General features: G+C 39.8%; 1 protein-coding gene across 2 annotated transcripts in view; it reads left to right on the top strand.

Annotated features, from left to right (window-relative positions):
* LOC126174861 (uncharacterized protein C2orf42 homolog) overlaps window positions 1–16,720 on the top strand; it is a 231,343-nt gene that overhangs the window by 43,819 nt on the left and 170,804 nt on the right. For both annotated transcript variants that reach the window (XM_049921260.1, XM_049921261.1), the window contains 2 exons: window positions 6,497–6,685; window positions 16,285–16,419. In XM_049921260.1, the coding sequence (XP_049777217.1) occupies window positions 6,497–6,685; window positions 16,285–16,419 (324 nt within the window). The remainder of the gene's footprint in view (window positions 1–6,496; window positions 6,686–16,284; window positions 16,420–16,720) is intronic.

Raw genomic sequence — 16,720 nt, 5'->3', positions numbered from 1 at the left:
ATCGTTCCTGGCAATGGAACGCTATTCCCTTTCTATAGGTGCACTGTGCCAACAGCCAGTGCGATAGTAGACTGAAAAAAATTGGAACAGCTATTCAGGATTAGCAAAAGTCCCCGTAAAGCCTCAAATGGCATCCTCCACTGATCATTGTCTCAAAGTGGCCCTGTGCTAAGGCTCACTGTCTGATTAAACACAGTAAAAAGGGAGGCTGGGAGCACCAAGTCTTCTTCTCGGGAACATATGCCCCTTCATCCAAGGTGAGGGCCAAGCTTCGTAGTCTACTGCACCACCAAAGACCAACAACTGTCCTGGCTCTCCTCCTTCATGGCAGTATATCTACCAATGTGTTGGTTCTTGTTGAACACCTTGTGACCCATTTTGCCACAGCATTGGCATCCTTTTCTTGTCCGACTACCTTTTAAATGCATAAAAGGCAAGTTGAAGATGTCATCCTATTCTTCGCCCCCTGTTACGCTGAATATATAATGAATCTTTAATTGACTGGGAACTGTTTCAAGCTCTTGATTTGTCACAGAGTATGGCCCCAGGCCCTGATTTCGTGTTCCACCGTATTTGACTAGAAGGTGTTTTTCCTTTGCAATGGCAAGAGAGTAACACTTCACAAGCTTTAAGCCAGTTGGAAACACAACATTAATTGACAGCTACTGACCATTTAGCCTCACCAATGTGCCTTGCAAACTCATTGCAAGGATGATTTCCTGATAATTATTTTGTGTTCTCGAATGAAGGGACTTTTTTTTCCCTCTTATGGTTGCGGTTTCTGGGAGGGACAATCCCAAACTGATCATATGTTTAAGTTAAAAACAGCAATCCAACAGACTTTCTATAAACACCAACATTTTTTTTTAAAGAAAAGGATTCTACGTAAGGCATTCAACACCACTTAACACCATCACATTTTATTTACACTCCATGGCTGGAGATTTGAGGCTCCCTATTTATTTTCATTTGTCAGTTCTTATCCCATCGGTTGTTTTGAGTGAGAGCAGTACATCCCTCTGCTCCCCATGGGTCGATGAGAACAGTATGCCCCTGGGCTTTATATGAATGTTGCTCTCTTTTTCATTGCTGTTAATGCTTCCCCGTCAGACTACTCCTCGCCCCGGTGCTGTATATAAATGATTTTTGCATTTAGTATACCTCACAGTCGGTAGCATTGGGTGAACAGCAGTTGCAAGGTGCATCCAAAAGCCCTCCGTACCTTGATCCATCCGGACCTAGAATTGTACTTGGGTATCCAGCGCTTGGATGCTGTTGCACAGTCCCAGTTTTTGGGACTCCTCTTTGATATAAAGCTAACATGGCTGCCCCATATTTGTCAGCGAAAGACTATAGTCGAGGCACAGTAAGAAGCTCCATGACAACTGACAGTGAAACTGTATTCTCCTTGATAGTGCAGAGTTTATTAGAGGGGATAGGAGCACACACAAGCATCTTCTAAAAGCTGAATGTGTCAAAGATGAAGACTATGCAATATTTCATAACAACAAACTGCTTCTGATGAGCATGACATTGCAACTGTTTACATTAGGTTCGTCTGAGCAGTTGCCAGTGGGCTCATGCGCATGCGCAGTTTAGTCACTTGTGAGCAGTACATTTTCCCACTTCTGGCTACTTGAAGTATGGCAGTTAGCTGTATCAGCAGTAGCAAAACAAGCGGCCAGGTGCTACCAAGAAAAATTTTTCTGGCACACCCAAGCTGCCAGATTCACGCATGCGCACAGGGCAGTCTGAGTTGTCACACAGAGCAGTCTGAGTTGTAGTGGGGAGGAAGGTAGTCTCCACGTGACCTGTGTGTACGTTTAGTGATTTTGCAGTTTCCGCTTGTTTACAGCTCTCACATCAAATGAAAACAAAGTGGATTTCTGTGGCCAGGAGATATCAAGTGAATTAAAATACATTCACATAATTACGGTAGGCTAAAATATGTTATTAGCTTCATTTTCCTGATTTTATTTTATTTCCACATTTTTGGCAGTCAAGCATTAATTGCCTTGCAGAATAACAAAGTTATTTTTGTCGATTTGCAAAAGAAGTTTGGCTTTTATTAATCTTTTCTGTAGAGGCAGTCAGTTTATTTGAAACCAAGTGTTTCATTCCACACTATTAGCTAGCTTCAACTGTTTGCTGAATTTCAAGTGCAATTTTCCATCTTCTGCCACATGTGGCATTATGCCGTAATAAAGAACCGACCATGATATTTTACATAAGATGAATTACATTAGTGTGAGAACGTGCTTTGGATTTCTCTCATTTAAAGCTTAACTCGTTGAGGGCCTCTTAGAAGAATTTCGAGCTCAGAAGACCAGACATTTATGTCTTACTTGTAGCTTCACTACGTACTCGTATATTAATTTAAACCATTAACTTTTCGTATTTGTGTATTCATGCTACTTAATAGTAATGTTGCTATTGGCTGAGTACATCACGTGCCCTATGCTGTGAATATCTACTGTCATTACCTGGTGAGATCATGTGATGTGAGCCATGATTGGCTTACAGAAGCGAATCGCAGTCTTGATTTCAATGCATCAAAAATTATCATGCTGTGTTTGGTGGAATTAGAATATATACTTTTGTAATAAGAAATTATGCAGCATACCATAATACGGAAACATGCAATGTACATGTTGCTGTACATCAAAGATCTTTCCAAAACTTTTTTTTTTTTTAGGAAGTTCTACGCAAGTATATTAAACCTTCTCCATTCAAAGGATTGATACATTTTACAGTTCCGAGGTTAAGTATACTGTCACTTAACATGGAAAAAGTTTGTATTCGTCCAGGAAAAAGTGTGTTTTTAACTGGGAAATTTGGGAATTTTGTTTTCCTTGTCTGCATATCCACCCTGAACAATAGCCGTGTGTAGAGCTGTGACAACACTGACATCTTGCTGCAGAGATTTTACAAAATTTTTTACATGGTTGGTTGCAGTAGGTGTGTGATGCAGCTGCACCCAGACTACTGCAACTGTTGGATATCAACTTGCTAACTCTTTTGTAGCTGCATGCAAGTGTTTAACACTCTCTGCTTCCTTGCCCATTCCTTATGGTTCAGTGGCACCTTCAGCATTGAAATTGTTGTTTCCGATCTATCAGTGTGGAGTAAGGCTGGTGACTGGAACCTTCAGGACTAGCCTTGTAGACAGACTTGTTGCTGAAGCATGGATCTTCCTTCTTCAGTTCTGATGATATCAGCTCTTGCTCACTTATGTGATCATCATCCTACAACTTCCTAATGACCAACATGTCACATTATTTTTGTGTACAAGGGGCATCAACCCACTGACACCCACCATCAGGTGGAATTATCAGTTGGAGTGTGCCTTGATGCACTCTTCTAGTACCTCCGCCTAACCTTGAACCTTGTTACAATGTGCTCACTGTTTTTTCCTGCAACCCTCCCCCTCCTCTCTCCCCCCCCCCCCCCCCATCCTGCTCCGGTTAGTTAGTAACCAGAGCATGAAGTAGGACTGATCTATTTCAAGGACCTAAGGTTTCAGTTATCCTCATGACCTTCTGACATCATTTCCTCTCAGTTCTTTGGTAGTATTGGGATGCTACCATCTTTATTCTAAGGCCATGGTTATGACAATGCATGGTTTTACATCTTATGTCAGTCGGGAGCATTGGTTGCCAGGATCATATAGTATTTTTATGGGTAGCTGAGACTTGTTAATAGAGCACTACATTTTTTGAAACAGTCCTCCCTTGACCACATTTTAATTTTTAGTAATTAAGTGAGTAATCTCCAATCCATTTATTGATGCTACTCTTGTTATTCTCTGAAATCTGCTATTCTTAACTACTGTTCTTACCTTAGCCATACTTAGACTAAAGCAATGAATGAAAATGTGTGTCAAGGCTGGGATTCATGTACCAAATGGAAGTCTGTACCATGCCCGGGATTCAAACCCATGTCTGCTGCTGCCTGCTCAGTTCTCTTTCTTTGACTCCAAAGTTTTATGGTTATCCCAAGGAATAAACTGGCCAACATTCTGGCTAAAGAGACAATTGATGGCCTTACATTCATCTTGATGATCCTAGGTATGGATTTGCAGGTGCAAATGAGACTACTTCTTTTTTGGAGATGGAACATCTGGTGGGCTACTATTCCTTCTAATAAACTCTGCACTATTGAGGAGAGTACTGCTGCATGGTGCACCTTCTTCCATTCCTCCTGGAAGGAATACACAATCCTATGTCACTTCCACATCTAAACAGATTAAACCGTAGGTTTATTTTGTGTGTTTATTAGATAATAAATCTTTACAGGGAGACACACAACACATTGTTATGTTTACTCAGAGATTCCATCCTTAGCTGTTGGCATGGGTCCAAGTTTCCTCATAAGTTGGTATTATAAAGGTTTGGGGAGGAATCATTTTGTCGAGCTTGAACATGTTTTTATTGTTAACTTTCCAGTAAGAAGTATGCTGCCATCATACATGAACTGATAAAATAATCATATCACGTCATCTTCATACTTATAACATAGTGTATACTGTGGGGATTAAAAATATAGGACTGTCAGGAAGCTTGAGGAACTACCAGATTCAGGCTATGCAGTTCCTCTAATCTCTACTTAATGAAGTATTACACTTCTTGGTAGTCATTTCTGCCAACCAGACATTACAAAATGAAAGAACCTTGTTTGCTGGTATGCCCCAATGCAATCTGCACAACTGTTCAGATTTGCTCAGTGAAGTGGCCGATCAAAGTATCCTTAACAGTGTGCTATACCTCTAAATAAAACACAGGAGGTGCAAAGCTGTGGGGTAAACAGTGTGATACTGTAGGCTACGTAGATAATCTGCAACAAAATCTAACTTTACATCTGATGCTCCAGAATTTGACCTAATCTCATCATTAGAAAGTGGTCATTGAATGGTAGAAGTTGTAGAGGACAAAAAGCTCATTCGATCTTACTGACTTTTAAATTGTTACTCCTCACAGGAACATTCGTCTCTTTTGTTGCAACACATCACTGCCATACTGAACAGTTGTCAGATGTGACGAGAAATTTTGTTGGGTGGGTGCGTATAGAGAATATCCTTGGAGATATGTTACGGTGTAACTAATGTGTTTTACATATCACATTAAAGGCAAATAATTTTAATTCTACATGTCACAAAACTCAGTCACATTTATCTGATTAGTTTCAGGAGAATACTTTGATTGTTTGATTGGTACTGGTAATGTACTTTAGTATGTGCTTTCCTGTGGTCCACTACATAATTGATCATGTATCTCTTTCTTTCATTTACTGTAATGTCTTTTTTTTGAATCAGTAACAACCTCTTATCCCGAACTCATGTACTGTAATAAAATTCGGGTTATACTAAGTGTCTCCAGATTAACATAGATCAGATTTGCAGAGATCAATTATCTGTTCCCTTGAGTTTACCTCTTTCTTGGTGTGTTAGTAAGACACTTAATCTTTTTGTTCCAACTTAATTTTAATAAATATGTTGTGGTGTCATGATTCAGCACAGAAAAATAATTCAACCAACGCAACTGTATAATAAATAATACTCGTGCTTTTGTAACACTTACATTTCAGTTTAGTAAAATCTTGAATGATGAAATTAATTTCTTTTCCCAGAATGAGGTTAAGCTGAAGAGGAGGGGGGTTGGGGGTGGGGGAGAGGTAAACAGATTCAAGAAATTACCATCAGCAATTCACAACTATTATTTCAATTTTAATATAAAAAGAGAAATGCCATGTTGAAGTTGATAGAGAGTTAATCTTGCTGCTGGATTCTGACTACACTCCCACAGGGGTAATATTTCTTCATTCATATAGTTCTCAGAAAGGTTGCTCTGCTATTGTTACTATGCAAATGTGTGCATGTATATGAAACAAAATACATAGAATGGAGATTTCTATTTGCAAAGAGACAAAGTACATGTTATTTAGCGGAGAACTTTGCACCCATATATACAAAGGTTCCATCCCATATAGAATAGGTTGCCTGTTTTGCTCTCGTGGTAAGTAGTTGTGTGATACTGTGTAATTTACAGGACATGAATTTAATTCCAACTTGTTATCACTACACTTTATATGTTTACCCTTTGAATGAAGGGGAGAATATGATGACTACTCATTTGGTACACATTTAACCATATTTTGGATCTTTGAACCAGATGGAAACAGGATGGCATTCTAACGGGGTGGTGTCACTGTTCTTTTTGAAGCTAAGATTATGAATTGGAAATTATATCTTGCCATTCAGGAAGTTGATGTTCAGGGGTGAAGTTGAGCATAGAAATGTAATGGGGAGAATGCAGTGTTGAGGAAAAGGAAAAGGAGAGACATAACATAGTAACTTGGGGATGAGTAATAGGAGAAAAATGAGGAAAAGTATTCATTGGGTAGTAAGCATTTCAAACCATCTTATTGAGCCCTTTCTCCTGTGAAAATGTCACACCTATCATCAAGAATAATCTAAAGGCAGTTTGTTCTGTTTTTCCAGGTTTATTCAGTGCGTGTTCGGGACAAAGGACCTGACTATCGCGGATTTGTTCAGCTCCCTGTTGTGCAGCATGCAACAGAAACAGATTCCAGTTTAGAAAATGAAGTGAACTTGATTACACAGACATCTGCTTTGTGTTTTGTTGACACTTGTCAGAGATCATTTGATGCCAGTGTCCTCAAGTGTCATGTAAGCTGTTATTTGTTCTTGATTTTATGATTTATGTTTACATTAGTTTTAGAAATTGGAACAGGACAACTGATGGCAGTTATAAATTCGGATAACAACAGTAACAGTACTTAGCACTCCTTTTGATAAAGTATAGCTGAAAAACAATTTCCAGCTGCCTTGATCTGTTTCATGCAATGTATACATACTATTTTACATAACTGCAAAGTTGGTCTCCTGATTAAAGACAAGGCTGGTTTCTTCTGAGAATCAGATCAGATCGAAGAAAGCACACCTTACTTACCCTGGTTGATTTTATATTGGCGGGATTGCCAAAGAAAAATATATTAAATAAATTTGTTGTTGTTCACAAATGGTGAAACACAAAAGTAAACCTTTGATGTGTATGCTGTCTACTAAGAAGTTTCTACTTAGAACTTGTTTGTCGCAGAGTAACTTGTATGGACTGATAAATGATTAAAATACAACTTATAGCTTGCAGTAACAAGTGAGTGGGTTGTAACAAGTAATTTTAACTGGCAACAGATTCAACAATTAACATTTCTGTGTCATAACAAAGAACTGTCATTTTATTATTGCACAGTATTTTTGACAACTTCCCTTGTTGTCAGTTGCCAAGCACAGCTCCGGGTAAGAAGTCATTCCAATCCCGGGAGTGGAAAGACTTACCTTAGGGGGAAAAAAGGACGGGTATACACTCGCGCACACACACACATATCCATCCACACATATACAGACACAAGCAGACATATTAAAAGGCAAAGAGAGAGGCAAGTATAAAAGTCCTCAATCTTTCCTCTCCCACATCCACACCGGCTGTTCAGAGCATCCTCCTACAGGCCAACCGCAAATTAGAACAGCATGCCACCCTTCACCTTAAAAAGAGTATCCAATCTCCTGGTTTCCCACCTCCGGAAAGGCAACTCACTCACCCTTCACAACCTTTCCAGCAAACCTCAACCTCCTCTCATTGCACACAAACCCAGTCTCTCCCATCTACTCAATCTCCCACTTCCAGCTCCACTCCCTCCAAAACCTCAAAATTCCAGTCAACATAATCTGGAACCACTTCACCCTAATTCAGTAGTTAACCTTTCCTCCAAACCTCTCTCCCAATCCGAAACCTCTGTCCTATCCAAAGGCCTCACCTTCAGCCCCACTCCCAGATTCAACCAAACAGCCCTCGTCAAATATTTACTGTCCTACACTCGTACTCTCTGCTGGAAGTATCACTTTGCCACGAAGAAAAATGATCCTAATCCTACTCCTAATGATCTAACTCCCCAAGACACTATCCAAATTGAACCCTGCCTGGAACAGTTCCGTCCTCTGTCACAGCAGGACCCACCTCCCCTTCCTCAAAATCACCCTCTCCAAACCTTCCAGGAATTTCTGACTTCCACCCTTGCCTCTCAATCCTTCTTAAAAAACCTTAATCCTACTCCCAACATCACCACTGCTGAAGCCCAGGCTATCCATGATCTGAAGGCTGACTGGTCCATCGTCATCCTACTGGCGGACAAGAGTTCTATGACCGTGGTACTTGATCGTCGAGAGTATGTGGCTGAGGGACTGCGTCAGCTTTCAGAAAACACCACATACAAAGTTTGCCAAGGTAATCCCATTCCTGATGTCCAGGCGGAGCTTCTCCAGGTGGAGCTTCAAGGAATCCTCAGAACCTTAGGCCCCCTACAAAACCTTTCACCTGACTCCATCAATCTCCTGACCCCACCGACACCCCGCACCCCCACCTTCTACCTTCTACCTTCTTCCTAAAATTCACAAACCCAATCATCCTGGCCGCCCCATTGTAGCTGGTTAAAAAAGCCCAAACTCTTTGCCTTTTAATATGTCTGCTTGTGTCTGTATATGTGTGGATGGATATGTGTGTGTGCGAGTGTATACCCGTCCTTTTTTCCCCCTAAGGTAAGTCTTTCCGCTCCCGGGATTGGAATGACTCCTTACCCTCTCCCTTAAAACCCACACTGGACTCGCATTCGGGAGGATGACGGTTCAATCCCGTCTCCGGCCATCCTGATTTAGGTTTTCCGTGATTTCCCTAAATCGTTTCAGGCAAATGCCGGGATGGATCCTTTGAAAGGGCACGGCAACAAAGATGATGTGACTTACCAAATGAAAGTGCTGGCAGGTCGACAGACACACAAACGAACACAAACATACACACAAAATTCAAGCTTTCGCAACAAACTGTTGCCTCATCAGGAAAGAGGGAAGGAGAGGGAAAGACGAAAGGATGTGGGTTTTAAGGGAGAGGGTAAGGAGTCATTCCAGTTCCGGGAGCGGAAAGACTTACCTTAGGGGGAAAAAAGGACGGGTATACACTCGCACACACACACACACACATCCATCCACACATATACAGACACAAGCAGACATTTGTAAAGGCACACAGACAAACACAAACATACACACAAAATTCAAGCTTTTGCAACCAACGGTTGCTTCATCAGGAAAGAGGGAAAGACGAAATGATGTGGGTTTTAAGGGAGAGGGTAAGGAGTCATTCCAATCCCGGGAGCGGAAAGACTTACCTTAGGGGGAAAAAAGGACGGGTATACACACGCACACACACACATATCCATCCACACATACACAGACACAAGCAGACATTTGTAAAGGCACACAGACAAACACAAACATACACACAAAATTCAAGCTTTTGCAACCAACGGTTGCTTCATCAGGAAAGAGGGAAAGACGAAATGATGTGGGTTTTAAGGGAGAGGGTAAGGAGTCATTCCAATCCCGGGAGCGGAAAGACTTACCTTAGGGGGAAAAAAGGACGGGTATACACACGCACACACACTCATATCCAACCGCACATACACAGACACATGTCTGCTTCCTTTTCACCCCCACCTCCTTTGATAGGTAGGTATATGTACTATAAGTATGCACTTTTAACCAAATGAACACCATTGTGTTGCACATGATCCACTCAAGTTTACGCTATATAAAATGAAGTATCATGATCGATAATGTACGCTACGTGTGACATTGTTAACTCTGCCGTGCATGGAATGACTTCAACCTGCTTATGAAAAACACCCATTTACTCTTGTCATTAATTACAATCATTGACTCTGTTAGCTCAGAAGTGAAACAGCTCTAAAAGAATATTATTTTTAATCTTTTTCTGCACCATAATATGACATCATATTGTTTAGTGCATTGTATTATATTTTTGTAGGTGCTTGAAAATGGCACCAGAGCTAAAATTGTAATAGTACAGTAAAATGAGATGAATGAAGAAACATAGCTATGAGCAAAAGGTGTCATTTAAAGAATTTGTGGACTGTTACAAGAAGTTAATCTTTTCAGAAGGCACCAGCAAATGAAAGGCACATAATTCTTTCATCTTCATTCGTGTCAGTTCCCTATGTGTGTGGTTAGGGGCTGCCCCTGGGCACCCTATCTGTTTTGTTTGTAATATTTCCCCGAAAAGGGAAAGTAATTTGACGAGAGGATCTGCCCAAAAAGCTGAGTAAAGTCTGTGTTGAGCTTTTTGCCAATAAATTTCAGTGGGGTTTGAGTAGAGTTGTAATTTTGATGTGATTCCTCTCTTCACCCATTTCCACTAAAACAATCATTGGGATTGGTTGGTGCTAAGTTTGGTACATACTTCACAGAGCTCTTTTGGCATGTCCTCTTGTCAACTCAATTTCTCTCAGACAGAAAATATTATCAACAAAGAGACAAAGTAGCCATTGGCAGTTGGTTTTAAACAGCAAGAATCACATACCTTCCATATCCTAGCACCATTGCTGGGAAGTTTGGGAGAATTCTTTGAACATATTTTACATGTTGTTGTAGCCTGTTTTTGGTTTTGAATTTCTGATGACTGTTTTCTTGTTTAGCAGTGTCAGGAAACAATTGTGAGGGTGGCATGCAGTGTGTACTATTTGGAGTTTGGTTGGAGTCCAAACAGCAAGCAACAAACTCTTGCACTCAACACTTTATGAAGACAGTTGGAGAAGTTGTTGAGATATAGTGCAAAGATAGAATGACAACTAGGGAGCATACCCAAATCCATGAAGAAAGCTTGAAGGATATCATACCACATTATGCTCTTGGATGACATGCAGTGCCTGGTCATTGACAACACACGTGCAGCATCTTGTCCTTCATGTAGTCTTTTATATCAGATTTTCACTTGTACATTTGGTAACATTTATTCCCCACACAGTTTACTTGGTTTTCATCAAATTAAATTGTGTCTGAATTTGTGAAAAATATGAACTTCATATTGTCAACAAAACAAAATGCTTCCTTTTTTATTTTATTTTTATTTATTTATTTATTGTTCTGTGGGACCAAATTAAGGAGAAGTCTCCATGATCATGGAACGAGTCAATACATGAAATTATAACACGATATTAGAAACAGATAAAATGAAATATAAAAAAAAACATATTCAGGTGACAAGTCGTAAGTTTAAATGAAGACAATCAACAATGTAACACTGGAATTTGCTTAATTTTTTAGCTCTTCCAGGAGCTCCTCAACAGAATAGAAGGAGTGAGCCATGAGGAAACTCTTCAGTTTAGACTTAAAAGAGTTTGGGCTACTGCTAAGATTTTTGAGTTCTTGTGGTAGCTTATTGAAAATGGATGCAGCAGAATACTGCACTCCTTTCTGCACAAGAGTCAAGGAAGTGCATTCTACATGCAGATTTGATTTCTGCCTAGTATTACTGAGTGAAAGCTGCTAACTCTTGGGAATAGGCTAATATTGCTAACAACAAATGACATTAAAGAAAATATATACTGTGAGGGCAATGTCAGAATTCCCAGATTTTTGAATAGGGGTCGACAAGAGGTTCTCGAACTTACACCACATATAGCTTGAACAGCCCGTTTTTGAGCCAAAAATACCCTTTTTGAATCAGAAGAATTACCCCAAAAAATAATACCATATGACATAAGCGTATGAAAATATGCGAAGTAGACTACTTTTCGTGTTGAAGTGTCACTTATTTCAGATACTGTTCTAATGGTAAATAAAGCAGCATTTAGCTTCTGAACAAGATCCTGGACATGGGCTTTCCACAACAGCTTACTATCTATCCGAACGCCTAGGAATTTGAACTTTTCCGTCTCGCTTATAATATGCCCATTCTGTCTGATCAAAATATCGGTTCTTGTTGAATTGTGTGTTAGAAATTGTAAAAACTGAGTCTTACTGTGATTTAGCATCAAATTATTTTCCACAAGCCACGAACTTATTTCATGAACTACATTATTTGTTACTGTATCAATATTACACACAAGATCCTTCACTATCAAGCTGGTGTCATCAGCAAACAGAAATATTTTTGAATCACCTGTAATACTAGAAGGCATATCATTTATATAAATAAGAAACAGCAGTGGCCCCAGCACCGACCCTTGGGGAACGCCCCACTTAACAGTGCCCCATTGAGACTGAACATCACTACCACTCTCAATATTGCGGAGAATTACCCTCTGCTTTCTGTTCTTAAAGTAAGAGGCGAACCAATTGTAAGCTACTCCCCTTACTCCATAATGGTCCAACTTCTGCAGTAATATTTTGTGGTCAACACAGTCAAAAGCCTTCGTTAAATCAAAGAAAACACCTAGCGTTTGCAACCTTTTATTTAATCCGTCCAAAACCTCACAGAGAAAAGAGAATATAGCATTTTCAGTTGTTAAACGATTTCTAAAACCAAACTGAACATTTGACAGCAAATTATGTGAATTTAAATGCTCCAGTAACCTTGTATATACAACCTTCTCGATAACTTTAGCAAACACCGATGGCATAGAAATAGGTCTAAAATTGTCGACATTATCAATGTCTCCCTTTTTATAAAGTGGCTTCACTACCGAGTACTTTAATCGGTCAGGAAACCGACCACTCCTAAAGGAAAAGTTACAGATATGGCTGAGAACTGGGCGAACATACATAGAACAATACTTCAGTATTCTGCTAGATACCCCGTCATATCCATGAGAGTTCTTGGTCTTTAGTGATTTAATTATTAACTCAATCTCCCTCTTGTCAGTATCATGGAGGAGCATTTCAGGTAACAGTCTCGGAACACTTTTTTCTAAGAGCGCTATATGATTCCCTGTTGGGACTAGGTTTCTATTTAGTTCACCTGCTATATTCAGAAAGTGATTATTAAATACTGTACATATATGCGACTTATCAGTAACACGGACATTCCTACTACGCACTGATTCTATATCCTCGACCTGTCTCTGCAGACCAGCAACTTCCTTTACGACTGACCATATGGTTTTAATTTTATCCTGACACTTAACTATTCTATCTGCATACCACATACTTTTTGCCTTCCTAATAACATTTTTAAGCACCTTACAATACTGTTTGTAATGGGCTGCTGCATTGAGATTTTGACTGTTTCTAATGTTTTGATATAATTGCCACTTTGTTCTAAAAGATATTCTTATCCCTCTAGTCAGCCACCCAGGCTGCCTGTTTGTGCTAGTACCCTGTTTTAAACATTCTAACGGAAAGCAACTTTCAAAGAGCATGAGAAAAGTCTTGAGAAAAGCATTATATTTATTGTCTACTGTATCAGCGCTATAAACATCTTGCCACTCTTGTTCCTTTATAAGGTTTACAAAGGTCTCTACAGCAACTGGATCAGCTTTCCTGAACAGCTGATGACTATATTTAACATGTGTTGCAGCATAAAAATCTTTTAAAGTTAAAATTTGCGCATCATGATCTGAAAGGCCATTCACCTTTTTGCTAACAGAATGCCCTTCTAGTAATGAGGAGTGAACAAAAATGTTGTCTATGGTTGTTCTGTTGTTCCCTTGCACTCTCGTTGGAAAGAATACGGTTTGCATAAGATTATATGAATTAAAGAGGTCTACCAGCATCCTCTTCCTTGCACAATCACTTATACAATTAATATTGAAGTCACCACATATAACTAACGTTTTGTATTTCCTATAAAGTGAACCAAGAACCTCCTCTAGCTTTAGCAAAAATGTTGTGAAATCGGAGTCTGGGGATCTATAAATAACAACAGTTACAAGTTTAGCTCCGTTAAATTTAACCACACCTGCACAACATTCAAACACCTTTTCAGTGCAGTACTTTGAAACATCAATTGACTCAAATAAGATGCCGTTTTTCACATACATGGCTACTCCCCCACACCGCAAAGAGCTCCTCGAAAAGCAGTCAGCCAACCCGTATCCTGGTAAAGGAAGCCTCTGAATTATCTCCTTATTTAAGAAGTGTTCAGATATACCAATAATTTCAGAGTCGACATCTTTAAGCAGTTCACTAACTTTATCTCTAATACCTTGTATATTTTGATGAAATATACTAATTCACTCATTACTCGGATACCTAAGCATTGTCAAAAGTGATTCCCTTGTTAGAGAGACTTCCCTTAAGCAGGAATACCTATCAGCTGACTTCAATTTAAAAAAGGTGCAGCTCTAACACCCACTACTGCAGGAATTTTCCCATGAGTGATCCCACCAACCCCACCTATGCTGTCACCTATAAGCTATGCCAACCTCCCCTTCCCATACCTGTTGAGGTGCAGGCCGTGTCTAGTGAAACCCGTCCTGCTGATAGACTCCACCGACACCACTGAAATGTGACCCATGCTTTCTGTCATCAGCGCACCCCCAAGTCTCATGTTATTACGCCTGACGGCTGTATTAAGATGAGGCCGATCGTGACGTTGAAACAGTTCCACGAAATGCACATTTGTGTTGCCAGTCTGAGTGGCTATCTTTTCCAGGTCACCATCTATGTTATACTCCCCATCCCTATCAATACTATTACCAGCCCCCCCCCCCCCCCCCCACAATCACTACCTGATCCTCTTTAGTAAAATCCCTACATAACACCCCTATGTTAACAGTCACCTGAGCCAACCCTGCATTAGGCTTCACAATGCTGGTGACCTGGTACTCACTCCCCAGCACTTCCTGCAACTGCTGGCCTACACCTCTGCCATGAGAACTACCTAACAGCAGAACCTTCTTCTTCCTCTTCGACTTTGCAACTGTTCTAGGCACAGTAACTACTGAGGTCTGCTGCATACTTCCTACATCTACAGCTACTAGAGATTCCTCTCCACTAGACTCTGACAGTTGGTCATATCTATTGTAAACACCAATAGTAAAACTATCTGAAAATCTTCTTCTCCTAGCAGATCTCTTCCCAACAGCCAGCTCCCATTCCCCAACCACCTTCTCCCTCCTCATCCTATCTAGCTCCTCCTGTGCGTTTTTCAACTGCACCTGAAGGGCACAGATCTTATGCTCCTGCTCCTCTATCAATTTACTCTTGCTACATAACCTGCAGTTCCAGGAGAGGATCTCACCAGAATGCCCACTGGCTTCCCCACTGCATTCCCCCCAGTGAAAATACTTCGAACAAGTCTCACACCGCAATCCACTACTCACGAACCTACGGCAAAGCCCACACTTCTCACTCATGGTAAAATTTTACTTTTTCTAAGTTCCGCTACTACAGTAAGAAGATGTTAAAAACCTGACCACAATAATCACAAACTTACTCTACAAGGGAAGTAACTACTATTATTAACAGTATTAATAAACAACAAATGTGAATATAACAAAAGACTAATACAGAAAGAGAATCAAATGTCTAATGACACAGTAACGAAGCTGTAAACAGTTCCCAAAAGGTTCTTCTGAAATTATTTCGCCAGAAAACACCAAGAACACCGGTTGAAGACTACTAAAGTTCCTAAATAAACCACTATACACAAACAATTAATTAGTACTTAGCTTTCGATCCGCCGCTACAGCTGCAACTGGTCAGCGCGGAATGTAAACGATACGAAACCCTCACAAATATCAGGTCACAACACAAGAAAGGCAGAGGTGAATGAAGAAACCACTAATACGTCACTTATATAGTAAATATTATCACAAAAACCGTTAAAATATGTATCTGAAACCTAAAAATATATGAAAACTTAGAGAGCGATCTCACACGCAGTCACTCGCTTATGACGTCACACCAAAGTCTTGTTATACACTGTGAAAGTAAGCAACAAATAGTGTGGGTTGAATTTGCTCTGGTAGCATTGTAAGCTTCTGGGTCCTGAATATGCCATTTGTGTACAAGGAGAATCTTGCACGTACCCTGCTTAACTTTGGTCTCGTGAGCCCCCCCCCCACACACACACACACATACACATATATAAAAATAAAAAAATAAATGTGGCAGTAGGGCAGTAGACTATGGTCAGTGAATGAAAGGGGGTATTTTATATTGTATAGGATAACAATTACAACACACTGAAAAAAGAAAGTAACTTCTTTGCAAAGTGCATAGGGAAATGAGCCGTTATTAAATGCAACAGATCAAAAGCACAGAGTACAAAGTACAAAATGCAGTAATAAATTTTATCAAAGATCTTAGTTAATGGAACTGTTATTGCACACATTGATTTAGTAAGTTGTTGATTTAAATCTTCTGTGGATAGTTCTTAGTCAAATTTGTATAGGGCATCTAATTGTACCAGGCAGTTCACTGTTATTCCTTTTATGTAAATTATGGATTGTGATTGCCTTTTTTTTATTCAGGAAAAGTCCGACACGGTGACATTAACAACATGTCAGCACATCCGTGCTGCAATGCGTTGTTTCACTGAAGCTGTGCCTCTAACTTTGAAGGATTCTGTTCTGACAGCACTAAATATCAGCAACGAGATAAAAGAGGTAAGTACAGGTTTATAAGTCAGTGAGATTTATATGTATTGCTGTAATGAAGCAATAGAGGCAAATGATCTTTAGCAAATGAAGTCGTCTTGCTTTCAGCTGTTAGTGGTTTATTTTACAATTATAATTTTGGCAGTATGCCATTTTCATGCTTCTACAAAAATAATGCAACATAATGAGAACAATGTAAAGGGGAATAAAAGTACGTATAACCAGTTATGCAGTTTGTTGACATTCATACATGTACAAGATTTTGGTATATTGATAGGTTCATGTTAGGCAGAGAAAGTGCATATTCTCT

The sequence above is a fragment of the Schistocerca cancellata genome, chromosome 3 (genome assembly GCF_023864275.1).
Source record: "Schistocerca cancellata isolate TAMUIC-IGC-003103 chromosome 3, iqSchCanc2.1, whole genome shotgun sequence".
Lineage (NCBI taxonomy): Eukaryota > Metazoa > Arthropoda > Insecta > Orthoptera > Acrididae > Schistocerca > Schistocerca cancellata.
This window is presented reverse-complemented; position numbering and strand designations above follow the sequence as displayed.